At 41.5% G+C, this 16284-nt stretch overlaps 1 protein-coding gene across 1 annotated transcript; it reads left to right on the top strand.

Moving 5' to 3' along the window:
* The first annotated feature begins 2022 nt into the window (after positions 1-2022).
* On the top strand, positions 2023-15466 carry CYP2R1 (cytochrome P450 family 2 subfamily R member 1). Its single transcript, XM_028732325.2, has 5 exons — positions 2023-2450; positions 6283-6424; positions 9162-9794; positions 10639-10968; positions 11787-15466. The coding sequence occupies exons 1-5, from the start codon at positions 2130-2132 to the stop codon at positions 11963-11965; spliced, it is 1605 nt and encodes a 534-aa protein (XP_028588158.2). The 5' UTR covers positions 2023-2129; the 3' UTR covers positions 11966-15466.
* Positions 15467-16284: the final 818 nt, after the last annotated feature.

The following is a 16284-nucleotide window of genomic DNA, read 5'->3' as shown; positions in this document are numbered from 1 at the left end:
AGGTTGTAGCAATAAAGGCTTCCAAGCTGCAGGAAACAATAGTTCCACTTTATGTTGCACTAGTCAGATGTCATCAGTACAATCTCTAATTCTGGGTAGACAAATTGGAATGAGTTCTTAAGACACCAAAGATAATTGGAGATGTGGATCATAATTCCTATGAGGAGGTTGTAGGAACTGTGTGTGTTTAGGCTAGAGAAGACTGGAGGGAGGAACATGACAGCACTCCTCAAAGACCTGAGGAGCGGTCACTTAGGCGAAAGACATAATCTCTGATCCTCAGGGCAGTTCACAACAGTAGTGTAACTAGGGTGGTGCAAGTGATGTCTGAACACCAAGTGCAAGATGTGTGGGAGGAGATTCACCACTGCCTACAGAACGCAGCTTAAAATCATTATTATAGCATGAAATCACACTCATTCAAAGATGATTTTCACCTTTATTTAGTTATCCGAAAATCAAAATTACCCACATGTAATTATTAAAACCATTATAAACAGTTAAGATTAGTTACGATCATCCCTTGTGATAAATTTAATTTTTTTTATAACAAAACATGAAAACTTTATATATGAAATGTTTTCAGTTATTGTACAGTTATAGAGGGCAGGCTAGATCTAACGAGCTTAAGTTACAGGAGGTTAGATTGATGAGTCAACCTAAGGAGATGCTTGTTGACAGGAAGAGCAGTTGTACAATGGAAGGGCTCTCTCTATCTGCAAACATTCAGTCAGATGCTGGACAGCCTTCTGTTGGCCACAGGAAGTGCAGGGGATCAGGGGATCGCTCAAAATCAAGCAGAGGAACCTTCATTTATCTTAGGATCCAAGCCAATGTTCTTAGTTGGGGGTCTGTTCACACATTCTGTTGTTTATGATCAAGCCTACAGTAAACTGAAGAAGTACATTTATATGTGAAACAGCCCTTTTCATACCAACTGGTCTTGGTGTCTATTCTACCACAAGGAAGTAGCAACCATGATTCATGTGGTGAGCCACTACTTGCAAATAACTCACCACATAGTGGGAACTGCTTATCATCATCATTTTTAATTTGTATACCATCTTTCTATTTTACAATACTGAAGGCGGTTTACAAGCTGAAGAAACAAAAACTGTACATCTTACAACAATCTAATGCAATACAAAAATGTGATAATAAAACATAACTTTAAAATAGGTAACCTGTATCAAAAAAGTAACATTCAACAATCATTACAATAGTATTAAATAATAATAATAACATATAAAAGTTAAACAGCAGATACAATAAATAATTTCTAAACTATAATCAATAAAACAACAGCAAGCCACAGTACATAAAATAATACAACACAAGCTGAGAAGCAGAGACTAGAGGGTGGAGCAAGGCAGGTGGAAGGAGGCCTTGCCTGATGGAGTCTCTCCCCTCACAGTTCTTCCTTCAGGAACAGCTTTCATGAAGTAAATTAAAATGCTCTCCATGTGACAGCCATGTGTACCACAGCTTTGTTGTGGCATCAAGTACACACACACACACACACTGAAAACTGCAAGAACAAGGAGTTTCGGGTTTGACAACTGGAAATGCTACAAAATTATTTTTTTAAAAAGAGTATAGAAATGAGTTGTTCTTTTAACCTTTGCTCTGAGGATGGGGCAGGCAGCGGAAAGAGCTTAGCGCTGAAAGGACGGGCTTTTGCCGGGAATTCTCCTGCTTTCAGACACGGGGAAATCCCTGCCTCTTTCCGAATGCCCCCCCCCCCCCGCTGCTGCCCCTGACCTGAATTTGCTATCAGGTGAGCCTTCCCCGCCCCTATTCAAATCAGTTTGCAGCAATTGCTGCCTGTTATGCAAGGAAGAGCCGCTGCTTATGATGAAGCAAGCTTGTGTGGGGAGATAAACGCGCGTCTTGACGGGGTGGGTGGGGAAGCCGCAGCGGGAAATGGAGTTGCAGCTGCTCCCGTGGGAACTCCCGACCCCCCAGGATCCCACTCGCGAACTGTCCCCAGGCGCAACTCCAGAACAAGCGCGGCGCGAGAGGAGGGGCCGGGGGGAAAAGAGCGCGAGGCGGCTCAACCAATCAGGCTCGGCTTCGCCTGACGAGCGCCGCCGGCGTCCTATAAGAAGACGCGGCAAGCGGGCCGAGGGATGTTGTTGTTTCTGCGTGTTTGGAGAAAGAGGAGAAAGGGAGCGCGAGAGCAGAGCCGGCGACTGGCTGGCTGGGGCCGGCAGGAGCGGGAAATGTGGTCCGGGGTCCCGGGAGTGGGCTCGGCCGGTGCGGCGGCTGTGGGCGCCGGCGTCCTCGTGCTGCTGTTGCTGCCGCTGGTGGTGAGGCAGCTGCTGAAGCAGAGGCGGCCGGTGGGCTTCCCGCCCGGCCCGCCGGGGCTGCCTCTCATCGGCAACATCCACTCGCTGGCCTCGGAGCAGCCGCACGTCTACATGAAGAGGCAGAGCCAGCTCTACGGGCAGGTACTGCAGCCCCGCGGGCGGGGGGTTGGGGGTCCCGAGGAGGAGCTGGCCCTGGGGAGACCAAGCCCCCCTCGGTCTAACTCTTGGACGTTTGCCACTTTCAAGACCCCTCCGTTAAGTTGTAAGACGAGGCTTTTCCGATTCATGTGAATAACTTCAAGCCCGGATCTGAACTCTTTCCACATCTTCACTTTCAGATCTGGGTTCAAGTTTCGCTTCCTCTCTGCCCAAGGCTGTTCTTTCCTGCCCTTGCAAGACAATCGTATCCATGTCTACTCTAGAGTTGGAAGGGGCATGTAATCTCATGGCTGAGATCTAGTCCAACCCCCCTGCAATGCAGGAATCTCAACCCCGGTCCCATCTCATTTGAAACCATACCGGACCCCGCTTAGCTTTGCTAATGTGCTAGTTGTTCTGTTGCTAGAAGTTGAGCCCCATTCAGTTAAATGCGCTTTCTCTCGGGCAAGAGAATGCAGTTCTACACCCACTTAACCTAGGAGTAAATCCTGTTAAACCTAAAGCTTATTTCTGAGGATTTCACTGTTACCCTAGTGGCCAACTTGCAAGAGTTGTTGTTGGAGGCAGACCTCAGTTAGGAAAGCACTTTACAAACAAAAGAATTATATAAGACTCACCTTGCAAGTGAGGAAATCATAAAGGCTTTGTTACATTGACCAGCTTTTATGTCAGGAAGGCTTAGGAGGCTATTCTAAGCTTAGTTACCTGGGATTAAGTATCGCTGAAATCAACGGGACTTTGTTTTAAAGTCACTTTACGTTTTGGCTGTTGCATATTTGAACTGCAGTAACAGGATGTGGTTTATTATTTGCCATTTTGTATTGAGTCTTGTTGTGTTTGGCACAGAATTCTTAAAATATATAAAGTTTGCAGTACTGTACAATCATGAGACTTGGTTGCATCATAGTCATTATTAAATACTATTTTGTAAAGGTGTGCACCCGCTTTTTTCAGAAAGCTGCCTAACTTGTCAACCAAGCATACCAGTGCAGTATGTTGCTAATACTGTCTGTTAATACAGCTCCAAGTTCAACATTAAAAAAAAACCAAAAAACCTTGCTTTACATAAACCCTGTGACCCTTGTCAAAGTGGGCTGGGCTTTGTGTCTCAACTCTGCTAGATATTTAAGATGCCACAGGAATCTGTTTCTATTTTACATGTTGGACTATAGTACCAAACTAACTCCACCTCAAAACTGCTTAGGTTTGAGTTGTGAGTTAGAGGGCTTACTTATTTAAATTTCTAAGAGAATGTGGCAAGTTTTTAAAAACTGTTATAAAACAGGGGAAGGAAGTCATCAGTAAAATGAACATGTCTTCCCTTTGCGGGGTAACACTGAACTTGGGGCACTCTCAATTTAAGCCTCATCTGCATGCCATCCAGATTACTAAATACATCGCCAACATACACCATGAAGCTGCAGCCAATGAGGACTCTTAACATACGTTCCTGATGTTAGGGGACTTAAGCCTGTTTGCCTTTCATATTTATCGAGCGGAGCACCAGCTCAGCCACAACTCAGAGTTAAATATACTTTCACAAGAAATGGCAAAGTTGTTACTTTAGTTGTCTGCTGCTGCATAGTGATGACATGTTGGTCTGTATACAGAATAGCATCCAACACTGCTGCTCCATGAATGGAACTTCCTGGCAACACCCTGCATGCCCTCAAAATCAGCTTCAGAGGTTGGAAAACTCCACTGATGCTGCTTTGGAGACAACCAATAATCTCCCACCTTTTCGTCTTTAAAAATTCTCTCCGGGACAGCTAGAAAATCTTGATTAAAAACATTTACAACAAATTAAAATGTATCAACAGCTGCTAGAAGCATCAACTCAGTTGGAATGTTGACAGTTTACTATCCTACAGGCTTGTTGCCAATTGCTGTAAAGAAAGGACATGTTTTTTAATACTCTTTGGAATACAGGATGTTTTCTACTGCAGGGATGCAAAGAGGACAGTCACAGTGCCTTGAGTTTCTTGTGAAAAAATATCATTACTCATAGGAACAGGAAAAGGAGTGACCACTAGGACATTTCTCGTTAAAAGTTTCCCTTAGTTGTTTGTTTGTTTGTTTGTTTGTTTGGTGATCATATCAATCATAATGAGTCACAAATAGAAACACTTTCCTTTAGCTTATGAAAAGGAACATTTGCTGACAAAAACTGGAAACCGAAATCAGAATTTTAAGCTTTATGCAATTTTTTATTAACTGCAAAAATAATGATTCCATATTCAGCTATTTGATCAGTACAGAAAAATGATAAAATATGCTTTCTTGTATGGTATACAATTAAACCATGGTTTCCCACTATGTGAATAAGCCTGCATAAGCCTTCTCCTTCACATACCACAGAACTAACCACTGTTCCCTGTGGCGTCTTAAATGTGGCTTTTCTGGACCAGCCAAGTATTTAACAACTTGCCTGGTAACCTTAAGTGAGCAGGAATTCCATGCAAGCAAGAGGTTTGGCTCACTCTTAATCTCAGGGTCGTGGGTTTGAGCCTCACGTTGGACAAAAGATTCCTGCACTGCAGCGGGTTGAACTAGATGACCATTGTGGTCCCTTCTTACTCTAGATCTGTGATTTCATGATTCTAAGTCTGGCAGAGGCAGGACAGATTTCTCCATGCCTCCTCAAACAGTCTACTGCAGGCATAGGCAAACTCAGCCCTCCAGATGTTTTGGGACTACAATTCCCATCATCCCTGACCACTGGTCCTGTTAGCTAGGGATTGTGGGACTTGTAGGCCCAAAACATCTGGTGGGCCGAGTTTGCCTATGCCTGGTCTACTGCTAGCAATGGAGGAAGGAGCAAGGATCAACCTGTCCTCCCTGCTTGTAGAAGAATTTTTTTTAAAGTAGCTAGTATGGAAACGTGGACTAGGTGTGCATGCTAGTAATTTCTGAACTTATTTACAAAACTGCTTTAAACTCTGGTTGGTGAAAGCAAGTTTGGATAAAAATGTGGTTTCAGACCCTTGCTTGCTCACTACAGTGGAACCTTGTGTTACGTACTGTCCTCCTTGCGAACGCTGCTGGTTACGAGCTCCGCTAACCCGGAAGTAGATGCCCCTTGTTGTGAACTTTGCCCTGGGATGTGAGCAGTAGTCGTGTGGCGGCAGCGGGAAGCGCCATTAGCAGAAGCGCACCTCATGTTACGAGCAGTTTCGGCTTACAAACAGATCTCTAGAATGAATTAAGTTTGTAAGCGGAGGTACCACTGTATAGCTTAAATTAAACAACTGTTTTCTAGCTTGGATGTCTTCTAAAGATAGTGAGGCAACTGTTGCGTAATCTTAACAGAAGCATGCCTCTTACTGCAGAGTTTTTTTCATCTTCTGCTCAGGGACACTTTGTTCGTGACGTGTCATTCCTGCTGCCACAGAAACATATTGCCAATTTATGTTTATCTCTTGTGACAGGTAATGCATTCACTTTAAGAATGATGCAGACAATGTTCCTCCTGCAAAGTGAAGCAATAAGTAGGAAGCTCATGTGTCTGACAGTAAGCCTAGCCAACATGTTGGACTGGAAAGATATATTATTGATGTTGTATGATAGTTCCAGAGATGTATTTTGACATATAACCGTCTGTGAATGAAGGCAAACTGCGATATTGTTATGCAACTGTAATCTTTCTGCATAGCACATGTAGCATATTTGTGAGCATCATGTGGTGTTAGAAGCATACCTGTTGTGGTGCCCATGGACCAAACGAACATTTCTAAAGAAAAAGAAACTAGTATTTCTCTCTCTGCCCACCCCCCCACCCCAATTCTTGAAAGTGACATGTAATTTTTTTTTAAAGGTATTTAGCCTTGATCTTGGAGGGATATCAACTATTGTCCTGAATGGCTATGATGCAGTAAAAGAATGCCTTGTTCAGCAGAGTGAGATTTTTGCAGACAGGCCATCTCTTCCTTTGTTCAAGAAGCTGACAAAAATGGGAGGTACGTGTTGTTGTTGTTGTTTTAATAGAGACTTATTAGTGTATTGGGTATATGCTTTTAAAAAGGTGCCTGCAATTCTGTCTTCTTACTAACTTTAAAGAAACAACCCAGAGAGCATTTTTCATTTGTATGTACTTTCTGACTTGGTCTGCAAAATTCCTCAAGCTCTGTCCAAAGGGCAACATTGGGAAATCAAACTTGAAGCTGGCTGTTGATGTGCACTGTTGGAAATGTTGTCCTTTAGCCAGAAAGAATAAGATGGCTTCATACTTAGGCAGGCTATATTTCTGATCATTCCATCCCTTGAAGTCCGCCCCCCGCCCCCAACTCTACCCAACTCATAGGCTCTTTCAGTAAACATTACAGCAAGTGTGCAATGGAGGCAGCAACAATAACCCTCCTGCAATCCCTTTCTCTTACACAGTACTACACATGACAATCAAATGTGGGGAGGAACAACTGGAAGAGTCAAGGGGGTGGCCTGAGGCACTTGAGTAATGCCCATTCATTCGTGTGCCAAGGTTAATGCACACATAGGAAGCACTGCAACATTTTGGTATTTGTGTATTTCACGAAGGTATGTTTAATGCACAATTCCTTTTTAACTGTAGCTTTGCTACCTTTGCTTTTATCGTTGTGAGAGATCCATTGTAGAACTAGCAGGTTGCCATTGTTTAGGAACCCTTACTACAGTGGTTCAGCATCTGTTTTTATTATTAATATTTATTGAATACTGCCCTATACTCGGAGGTCTCAGGGCAGTTCACAGAACAAAGACGTGGACCCCCTCCCCCCTGCAGCAGTATAACAGAAAGCTAAATCTGCCACAATCTAATAGAAAACATGGAAAAAATGTAGGAAGATGTTAAACTGTTTCATTTAAATTGACTGGACTTTTATAAAAGTGCTTAACTTGTGCCCTAGACTTGTCCCTCTCTGCCCCTACTCACTGCTTGCAGAATTTGGAGCGCATTGATAATCTCATGGGTTGTTTTTTCTTTCATTTTTCATTTGTACATTCCTTAAATGTTCCTTAAAAGATATTGCTGAATTGCATTTAATACCTTTTATAAATGCCTTTCATCAATTAAAAACAAACCTATTCTGTAATGTTTATGCAACAGTGATTTGCAGTTGACTTAAGCTAGTAATATCAAAATGGGTGGGCTCAAATTTGTGTGGCACCCTAGTAAATTGGCATCCAGAACCCCATGTGGGAAAACACAGGTGACATTGAGCAGAAAAACCAATGGGAAGTGTTCTCTTCCATGACACTCCTCCACTTAGAATTGTATCTTCCTAAGACTGCTTATTAGCTTATGGTACTCTGTTTACATGTATTTGCGTGTAATGCTTAGTGTACACTGCAAACTAGATTGGGAGACCAAGATACATAGCTAAGTAATACAGTGGTACCTCTAGTTGAGTTCTGCTCTTGTTATGGACTTTCAGCTTATGAACGCGGCAAACCTGAAAGTGTTTACTTCCGGGTTCGCCGCATGCACAGAAGCGATCTGCGCACTTCGCACATGCGCAGAAGCACTCGATTGCACATGCACTGAAGAGGCGCTCTAGTTGCAGACTTTTCGGGGTGCGAATGGCACCCTTAAATAGATTAAGTCCGCAGCTAGAGGTACCACTGTTGAAACACTTCAAGGTGATGAAAGTTCCAGAGATTGAGTTTAGTTTCTTCTGGGCATGAGAGCATTGGAGAATTAATGTGTCCTTGTAAAACCTTATTTACAATCAGAGTTGGAAGGGACCCTGAGGATCATCTACTCCAAACCCCTGAAATGCAGGAATATGCAGCTGTCTCTTATGGGGATCGAACCTGCAACCTTGGCAATGTTAGCACCGCACTCTAACCAACTGAACTATCCAGCAGCCCGCAACTTAGTCACTAGTCCTGCATCAAGTTCTCAAAGATACTAACAGCACCCTAAGGGATACATAAGCTTTAGCCAACCCTATTAATAAAAAATATATATAAATTAAATGAATTTTTTAAAAAAAGGTTTTGGAAGATTTTAAAAATTGCATGTAAATCTATTTATCTGTCTTCTGTAATTTTACAGCAATTCAGTTCCTCAAGTGTAATCTAAATTAAAAATGTCTTTAAGCAAGTTTTGTCACTCTAACTCAAGCTGATTTTCTACGTCACACTCTGGTTTCAAAAGCTGTTTACCTTGTGGGATAGGTGAGAAGGTATACTGGTTTGCTGTTAAGAAACACTCTCCTCCCACACACACATAAAAAAAATCTTGGATATACAGAAATAGTTGGTTGATCTTTATATCTTTGCCTAGCACTGCCTGTCTTGGTGCCTGCCTCCCCCCCCCACTTGACTTTTTGTATTTGTAAATAAGCATCTATTACATAAATCACCAGTATACACTTTACAAGGAAACTGGCTTAGGAAAAGGCTACCTTGAAACTTCAGGGAAGTGGAAATTGGCATTAAAAAGAACATTTTTACGCATGCAGTTCCCAAAGTGCTATAAACAGGTTGCATTTTGAGTAGGTATAATGTTGCATGCACTTAAAAACATGGGACATAATTCTGAAGTCATTAACTCTAGAAAGATAACAGTAAAACTAATTCACTATGATGAATTGAGGATACCGTTTTTGTTTGTACATGTGTGTAACTGTGTGTGTGGCTGCAAATCGTAGAAAGATATGGATGAAAGAGGAAGTAAGATCCTGGGTTAAACATATTGACGCTCATATATTTCAGGTTTATTGAACTCAAGTTATGGCAGAGGTTGGACAGAGCATCGCAAGCTGGCTGTAACAAGCTTCCGTATTTTTGGATATGGTCAAAAGTCCTTTGAAAGCAAAATATCAGAAGAATCAGTCATTTTCCTTGAGGCCATTGATACCTATAAGGGCAAGCCTTTTGATCTGAAATACTTGATAACAAATGCAGTTTCAAATATTACTAACTTGATTCTTTTTGGAGAACGGTTTACATATGAAGACACTGAATTTCAGCATATGATGGACATATTTAGTGAAAACATTGAACTGGCAGCTAGTTCTTCTGCATTTTTGTACAATGCTTTTCCATGGATCGGTGCCTTGCCCTTTGGAAAGCATCAGCAACTCTTTAAAAATGCATCTGAAGTCTATACTTTTCTACTCCACCTTATTGAGCGTTTCTCACAAAATAGGAAACCTCAGTCACCAAGGCATTTTATAGATGCATATTTTGATGAGATGGACAAAAATAAAAATGACCCCGAGTCTACATTTACAACAGAAAACTTAATTTTCTCTGCTGGAGAAATAATAATTGCTGGAACAGAAACTACAACAAATGTTCTAAGATGGGCAGTGTTGTTCATGGCTCTTTATCCTAATATTCAAGGTAGGTTATGCCATATGCCGTGATCTGTTTTGTTTTTTGATTAAGAATGTGCATTCCAAGCAGGGTATTAACAGCACTTGTTAAATCTTTACCCGATCTGAACACATTAGGTTGAAACTAGAGTTTGGTCCCACTGGAAGTTGTATCCTTTGAGCAGAGTTTGTTCAGGATGTGTCTGCTGGTGGAAAAGGGGCCTATTTCCCAACTTATCCTTCCCAGTCACTGACTTCATGCTGTTCTAGAGTATTCCGCAAGACTCCAGAGTAGATTTTAACAGGGAAAGTACGGGAGGGAAACTGACAAAAGAATGCTGCATCTGTATTGGAGTACAGTCGTACCTTGGAAGTCGAACGGAATCCATTCCAGAAATCTGTTCTACTTCCAAAACATTCAAAAACCAAAGCCTATCAGAAGCCACGGAAGCCCTGTCGGACATTCAGGTTCCAAAAGAACATTCAAAAACTGGAACAATCACCTCAGGGTTTGTGATGTTCGGGAGCCAAAACGTCCGAGTTCCAGGGCATTCAGGATCCAAGGTACGACTGTATTTGGTTCAAAGGTCACATCTGACACCATAAAGTATTCTTATACCACTTCAACAGTCATGATTTTCCCCAAAGAATTCCTGAAAATTGTAGTTACCCCTCGCAGACCTACAGTTCACAACACCCTTAGCAAAGTACAATTTCCAGGATTCTCCATGACTAGTGGATGTGGCTAATGTACACAAAATCAGTGGGGCTACAAATATATTGAAAGGTTTCATAGTTAAATGTAGAATGAACGTGTCTACTTATTTTTGCCAAACAGTTACTCAATAAACTAAAAGCTTTTTCTCCAACAGGGCAAGTTCATAAAGAAATCGATTTAATTATTGGGCCGAACAAAACACCTTGCCTAGAAGAAAAGTGTAAAATGCCATACACTGAGGCAGTACTGCATGAAATTTTAAGATTCTGTAACGTAGCTCCACTAGGTATTTTCCATGCGACTTCTAAGGATACAGTTGTACGTGGCTATTCTATCCCTCAAGGCACTACAGTCATTACAAATCTCTACTCTGTACACTTTGATGAAAAGTACTGGAGTAACCCTGAAATGTTTTGTCCTGAGAGGTTTTTGGACAGCTCTGGACAGTTTGTCAAGAAAGAAGCATTCATTCCATTTTCACTAGGTAAGTGTACGTACTTAACCAAAAATCAAGAAGCAGCAAGTTTGTGACTAGACGCAAAATGGTTAGCATGCTATATCTACCAACCAAATATTCCAAAGGCTTTGACTTCATAAACTAATTCATTTTAAACTTCAGTTGTTAATCATCAACTAAACCAACTATTTTAATACAAAGGTTGTAATGAAACGAAGGCAGCGAAATCGTGAGCTTAGACTCAGGCTTAACTGAGTGTCGTAACAGTTCGTCTGATTACTGTACATGAAACAACCCACTTCCAATTTAGAAAGATTTTAAAAAATGGTATAGGCTAGTGGAATCTTGGCAACAGCAGCCTTATCAGGCTCTAAAGATTTCACTATCCTGCTTATCTGAGGGGGAAATAACATGTGGATCTAGCACTGTGCTGGTAGGACAGTGTGTTCTTAACAGGAAAGAACTGCTCTCTGGAATGTTTGGACATCAGCCATTAGTTTTCTCATACTTGGGCTTATATGTAGTTTATGCAGAACTGGTTTATGAAAATCATATGTTCAAAAGAATTAAATGATGCTATCAGGTTTTTACGAGATTGGTAGTAAAGTAATTTGAGAACCATGTTTTTCCAAATTCCAAATTGTCCCTATTTCGCTGCCTTAATTTTAGAATGGTGCCTAAACCTTTAACAGCATGGATTGATTAATTAATGGCTTACCAGAATAGGATTTGATTTTTAAGAGATGCAGTACTTTATTATCATAATGGCACCTGTACTTTTTGATAAACGACAAAAAACCCTTAGCTCTTTTAAAATACTATTTTTCTTTCTTTTTTCCCTTCAGGGCGAAGGCACTGTTTAGGCGAACAGTTGGCCAGAATGGAAATGTTTTTATTTTTCACCTCACTACTTCAACAATTTCATCTGCATTTTCCTAGTGGTTGGACTCCCAACCTTAAGCCAAAGTTAGGCATGACTCTGCAACCCCATCCATACCTTATTTGTGCAGAAAGGCGCTACTGAAGACACACCTAGTGCCAGCAGCTCAAAGTGTGAGGCCTTGGGACCAGAGGCATGAAAATATCATGAGAAGTAATGTTTTTGTTCCACGCTTTCCTGACTCAAATGCCCAAATCGTTCCCTGCATTGTTGTGTTGTTGTTTTTTTAATGCCTGTTGTCCATCTTAAAAACTCCTTCAATGGTGTATAAGGACATTGAGAGAAATGGTTTTTGAGGGCAGGAGATGGAGAATGAGTAGAAGGTGCTCCACCGTATTCTCATGTGTGGTGAATGGGATAAGAGTGTAAGAATGGCCTGCTGGATCAGGCCAATGGCTCATCTAGTCTGGCATTCTGTTCACACAGTGGCCAACCAGATGCCTGTGGAAAACCAGGGAGAAGACGCAAGAGACCTCTCCCCTCCCATGGCTTCCAGTAACTGCTGTTCAGAAGCATTGCTGCCTCCAATTGCGGAGGTAGTAGCCATTGGCAGCCCCCTCCTCCATGAATTTGTCAGTCCTCTTTTGAAGCCATTCAAGTTGATGGTCATCACTGCCTCCGCAGGTTCCATAGTTTGACTATTCTGTCTTAAATCTTCCAACATTTATCTTCATTGGGTGTCTGCAAGTTCTAGTGTTATGAGAGAGGGAGAGAAACTATCATTTTCCCTCTGGGTAGCAGTTATAGCATGGGACGCAGGTGGCACTGTGGGTTAAACCACAGAGCCACAGAGCAATGAAGGGTGGAGTTTAATTTCACTAAGGCAGACATGTCCAAAGTCTGTTTCGGGGGCCTAATCCAGCTTGCCGGTCGGTTTATTCTGGCCCCTGTGGCAGTTTATTTCCTGGGGTAAAATCCTTCAAAAACCCCTCAAAAACTCAGCCCTTTGGTCGGCCCTCACAGCCCTTCACTTCATCAAATCTGGCCCTCTTTGAAAAAAGTTTGGACACCACTGCACTAAAGGCATGCAGGGGAGGAGACCCTTGAAGGCAGCCTTTTAGTGGCAGACCCAGGATGGAAGGGAAAAACACACACCAAAGCAACAGAATGCGAGATGAGGAAGTGGAGATTCACTGCATTCCCCACATGCCCTTTTAAGTGTAACCCATTGTAACATGTGAACATCCATTTAGTCAACATGGCGGTAACTAGTTTGGCCCTAAATGAACCACTACCCTATCCATTACACTTTTATTTGTATTTCACCTTCCAATATAGGGCAAATAATGCTTGCTCTGCCTTTTACATGGCTGTTGAAAAGATTACTGAGGCAATAGAAATGAAGTGTTGTATTATATAAGTGCTTTAGTTGAGAGTGGGTGTGGTGTAGTCATGGCTGAGAGAGTAAACTAACAAGAAGCTTGTTCCTACAGCCGTGAAGAAAATAATGCTGACCTACTTTCGTAGTTGTACAGTTTATTAAGATATTATATGTGATTACAGATGCTGTTGGTACAGCCTAAAACGATGCCTTTTGAACTACTGTATCAAGTTGTCCACACTTATAATAGGATTCTTTCCTCTTCTTTTTTTAAAAACTTGTAAATACTTTGCAGGTCCAATTTACTTAAGGGTGTCTTGCCACATACATGCTTATTTCCACTTCTGCAAATGCTACCTGAGGTCCTTTCCTCAGTTGTGGGGAGCTGTTCAGTTAGTGTGGCAGCACCTGTGTTTTTACAGGCCTGCTGAAAGCTTTGTTTTGGCAAAACAACACAGCAATTATTCAATTACCTATATTTGTTTTTATACAGGTTTTTTTTTTTACATATTTTATCTCTTGATGGTTTTGTGGCATTTTTTAAAAATTATATTGTGGATTTTAGCTGTGAGTTACCTACAATTTTATTGTACACAGCTTAGACCTCGTTAAGTGTTTTTTTTTTTAGGTTTTTTAAAGTATATTCTAAATAAATATTTATTTGTAGATTGGCCTGGCCATTAGTCAGTATGGTAACTTTTTGCTTTGCTTATTATATTTGTTATTTTAAGCAGCTGGGTAGCACAGACACAGGATTTATTTTTCATTTTTCAAAAGAAAGGCACTAGCAGCCTGCAGAGCCTCCAAGGAGTGGGAAATAGAGAGAGATTCCACTGTTAAACAGAGTACATGTTCATACTTAACCCCACCCTACACCCCCTCACTGAGAAGAGAAAGAACAGAAGCTGCAGACATTTTTATGTATACGTCTCTATTAATCTGCAAAATGTCCTTGCTTCCGCAAAAGCCTCCAGGTCTAGTTCATTCAGAACAATAACTATTAAACATATCTGAAAGATGCCATATGTCCAACTTAACAGCTTCTTGGAAGGCAGCCATAGCAGAGAGAGGGCACGAGAACTTGGAATGTTCTTTACTACACTATTTCCTCCAAAACACAAAATGGAAGCTTTTTATTATGTTCATTGTGACAGTCGGGATTTGAAAAAAAAACCAGGCTCCTGTCCTGGATAAACAAGAACCCTCTACAAAAAGGTGAAATGGACTTGGGGGCTAGAACAGGTTGAGCTGCTCAGCTACCTAAGCTCTGTGAGAGGAAACAACCGATGAGTCCATTAATTCCTGGTGGCAAAAGGTAAGAACCGGGGGGGGGGGGCATTATGCTATCCTTTCCCTTGGTATTTCCCCTCGTTTTGTAAGCTGAATTTCAGAAGCAGTGGCTTCTGGATTTCTGTAGCACAGACTCAGCTTTTAAAAGGCAGGCCTTGTGACAAGAAGAAACATTTTGGCTAGCTTCCACGCAATAGCTTTACCGTGCCAGCACTTTCCCCTGAGCAAGTTGGACCCATTAAAATAATGGATCACATTAATAGAACAAACAGTAATGTTCAGATAACTATTCTCATGACCAACGCAAAGAGCCTCTTAGATATAACTGCCCCCCTTCACACACTCGACACGATCATTTATGAAAGGTAATGGAAAGCAAGTCACCATGTTCACAATTTCACATGTTGCTATAAATAAAGTTAAATGTTTATCCCCACATGACTCAGTAAGGACAATATATAATAGCTGACTACTGGCTTTCTACCAGAAAGAAATGTTGACTCCTTAAAGTAGAACTGAAGAATTGACCATGTGTATATAACACAATTAACTGTTCATTGCATCCAAGAGATGTCACCCTCCCTATCCGTCCCACTTGCCATGGCATGTACAATAATAATTGTGGTTAAGAATGCACCTACAAGAATACTGACATTAAAAAAGAAAGGTCTTCTTACATTATGATTACCTGATGGGCCAAGCTATTCTAAAGTCAAATAGACTGCTTCACACAGTGGTGGGGTCTCCTCCATTAGAGGTTTTTAAGCAGGGCCAATTGGGTGGTGTGTGTGTGTTTGTGTCAGGACAGTCATTTGGTTCAGGACCTCAAGCTCGAAGGAAGGCTCAAATTTAGACACTTGTTAATTTTTTGGTATTTGATAAGCTTTACAACTTCAGACCAAAATGTGACACACTCAGCTAGAAAAGCGGACAATTTTTTTGTTAAATTAAAAATAAAATAGTGTCTCACTGTGTTTTTGGTGCCTTGTTTTGTTCATTGGTATTGTCAGACCTGGCTGGATGGCCACCTCTCAAGGTCATATTTTCTGCATTGGCAGCTGGTAGGACCAGATGACCTTTGAGGCCCCTTCTAACACTATGATTCTGTGTCCTCTCCCCACCCCGAGAAGAGTTACAAAGAACATAGCAGTTGTGCCACCAACAGGGATGCATAGTGAGATTTCACACTGAATTGCTTATGCTCAAAGCTGTGCAAGCTTTATTCACTTCAGCAAGACGGATTATGCCTCTGCAGTACTTTGGTGTGAGTCACGTTAGTCATTTACCTACCCTGTACCTAACAATGAGTCATAAGAGAGCAAGGTAATTTTTATTTCATACTGTCAATATTTCAGATCAGCAACCTATTCAACCTGAGTAAAGAAGATTTACAAACAAACAGGAAGGCATTACCAGAATCTGTAGAACTGTAAGGTGGCTACAAGAAGTGACAAGAGTGGCCATCCATATAACAAACGGCGATGGAAATTGGGAAGACCATTGGTGTCAATATTTTTCCCAAGCAAAAACAAAGGGTTTTGATTTAAGCCCCAACTCCAGTAACTAGTCCAGCTTCTCTTGGTTGGCTTTGATTACCCATAATACATAAAGAATTGTAGAGTTGGAAGGGACCATGAGCGCCATCTAGTTCAACCTCCTGCAACGCAGGAATTTTTAACCCAATGTGGGGCTCAAAAACTCAACCCTGAGATTAAGAGTCTCATGCTCTTCCAACTTGAGCTATCCCCCAAGATGGTATGTTCACTGAAAGAACTGAAGTCTGAACATGAGT

This window comes from Podarcis muralis, chromosome 1 (genome assembly GCF_964188315.1).
Source record: "Podarcis muralis chromosome 1, rPodMur119.hap1.1, whole genome shotgun sequence".
NCBI classification, from domain to species: domain Eukaryota; kingdom Metazoa; phylum Chordata; class Lepidosauria; order Squamata; family Lacertidae; genus Podarcis; species Podarcis muralis.
Note: the sequence above shows the minus strand (reverse complement) of the source record. Positions and strands in the feature narration are given on the sequence as shown.

What these genes read in the sequence shown, in the direction of transcription:
- CYP2R1 (XM_028732325.2), top strand. Translation starts at nt 2,130, where the DNA reads ATGTTGTTGTTTCTGCGTGTTTGGAGAAAGAGGAGAAAGGGAGCGCGA. An exon ending in AGAGCCAGCTCTACGGGCAG is followed by an intron (nt 2,451 to 6,282) that starts GTACTGCAGCCC and finishes TTTTTTTTAAAG; the next exon opens with GTATTTAGCCTTGATCTTGG. An exon ending in ATTCATTCCATTTTCACTAG is followed by an intron (nt 10,969 to 11,786) that starts GTAAGTGTACGT and finishes TTTTCCCTTCAG; the next exon opens with GGCGAAGGCACTGTTTAGGC.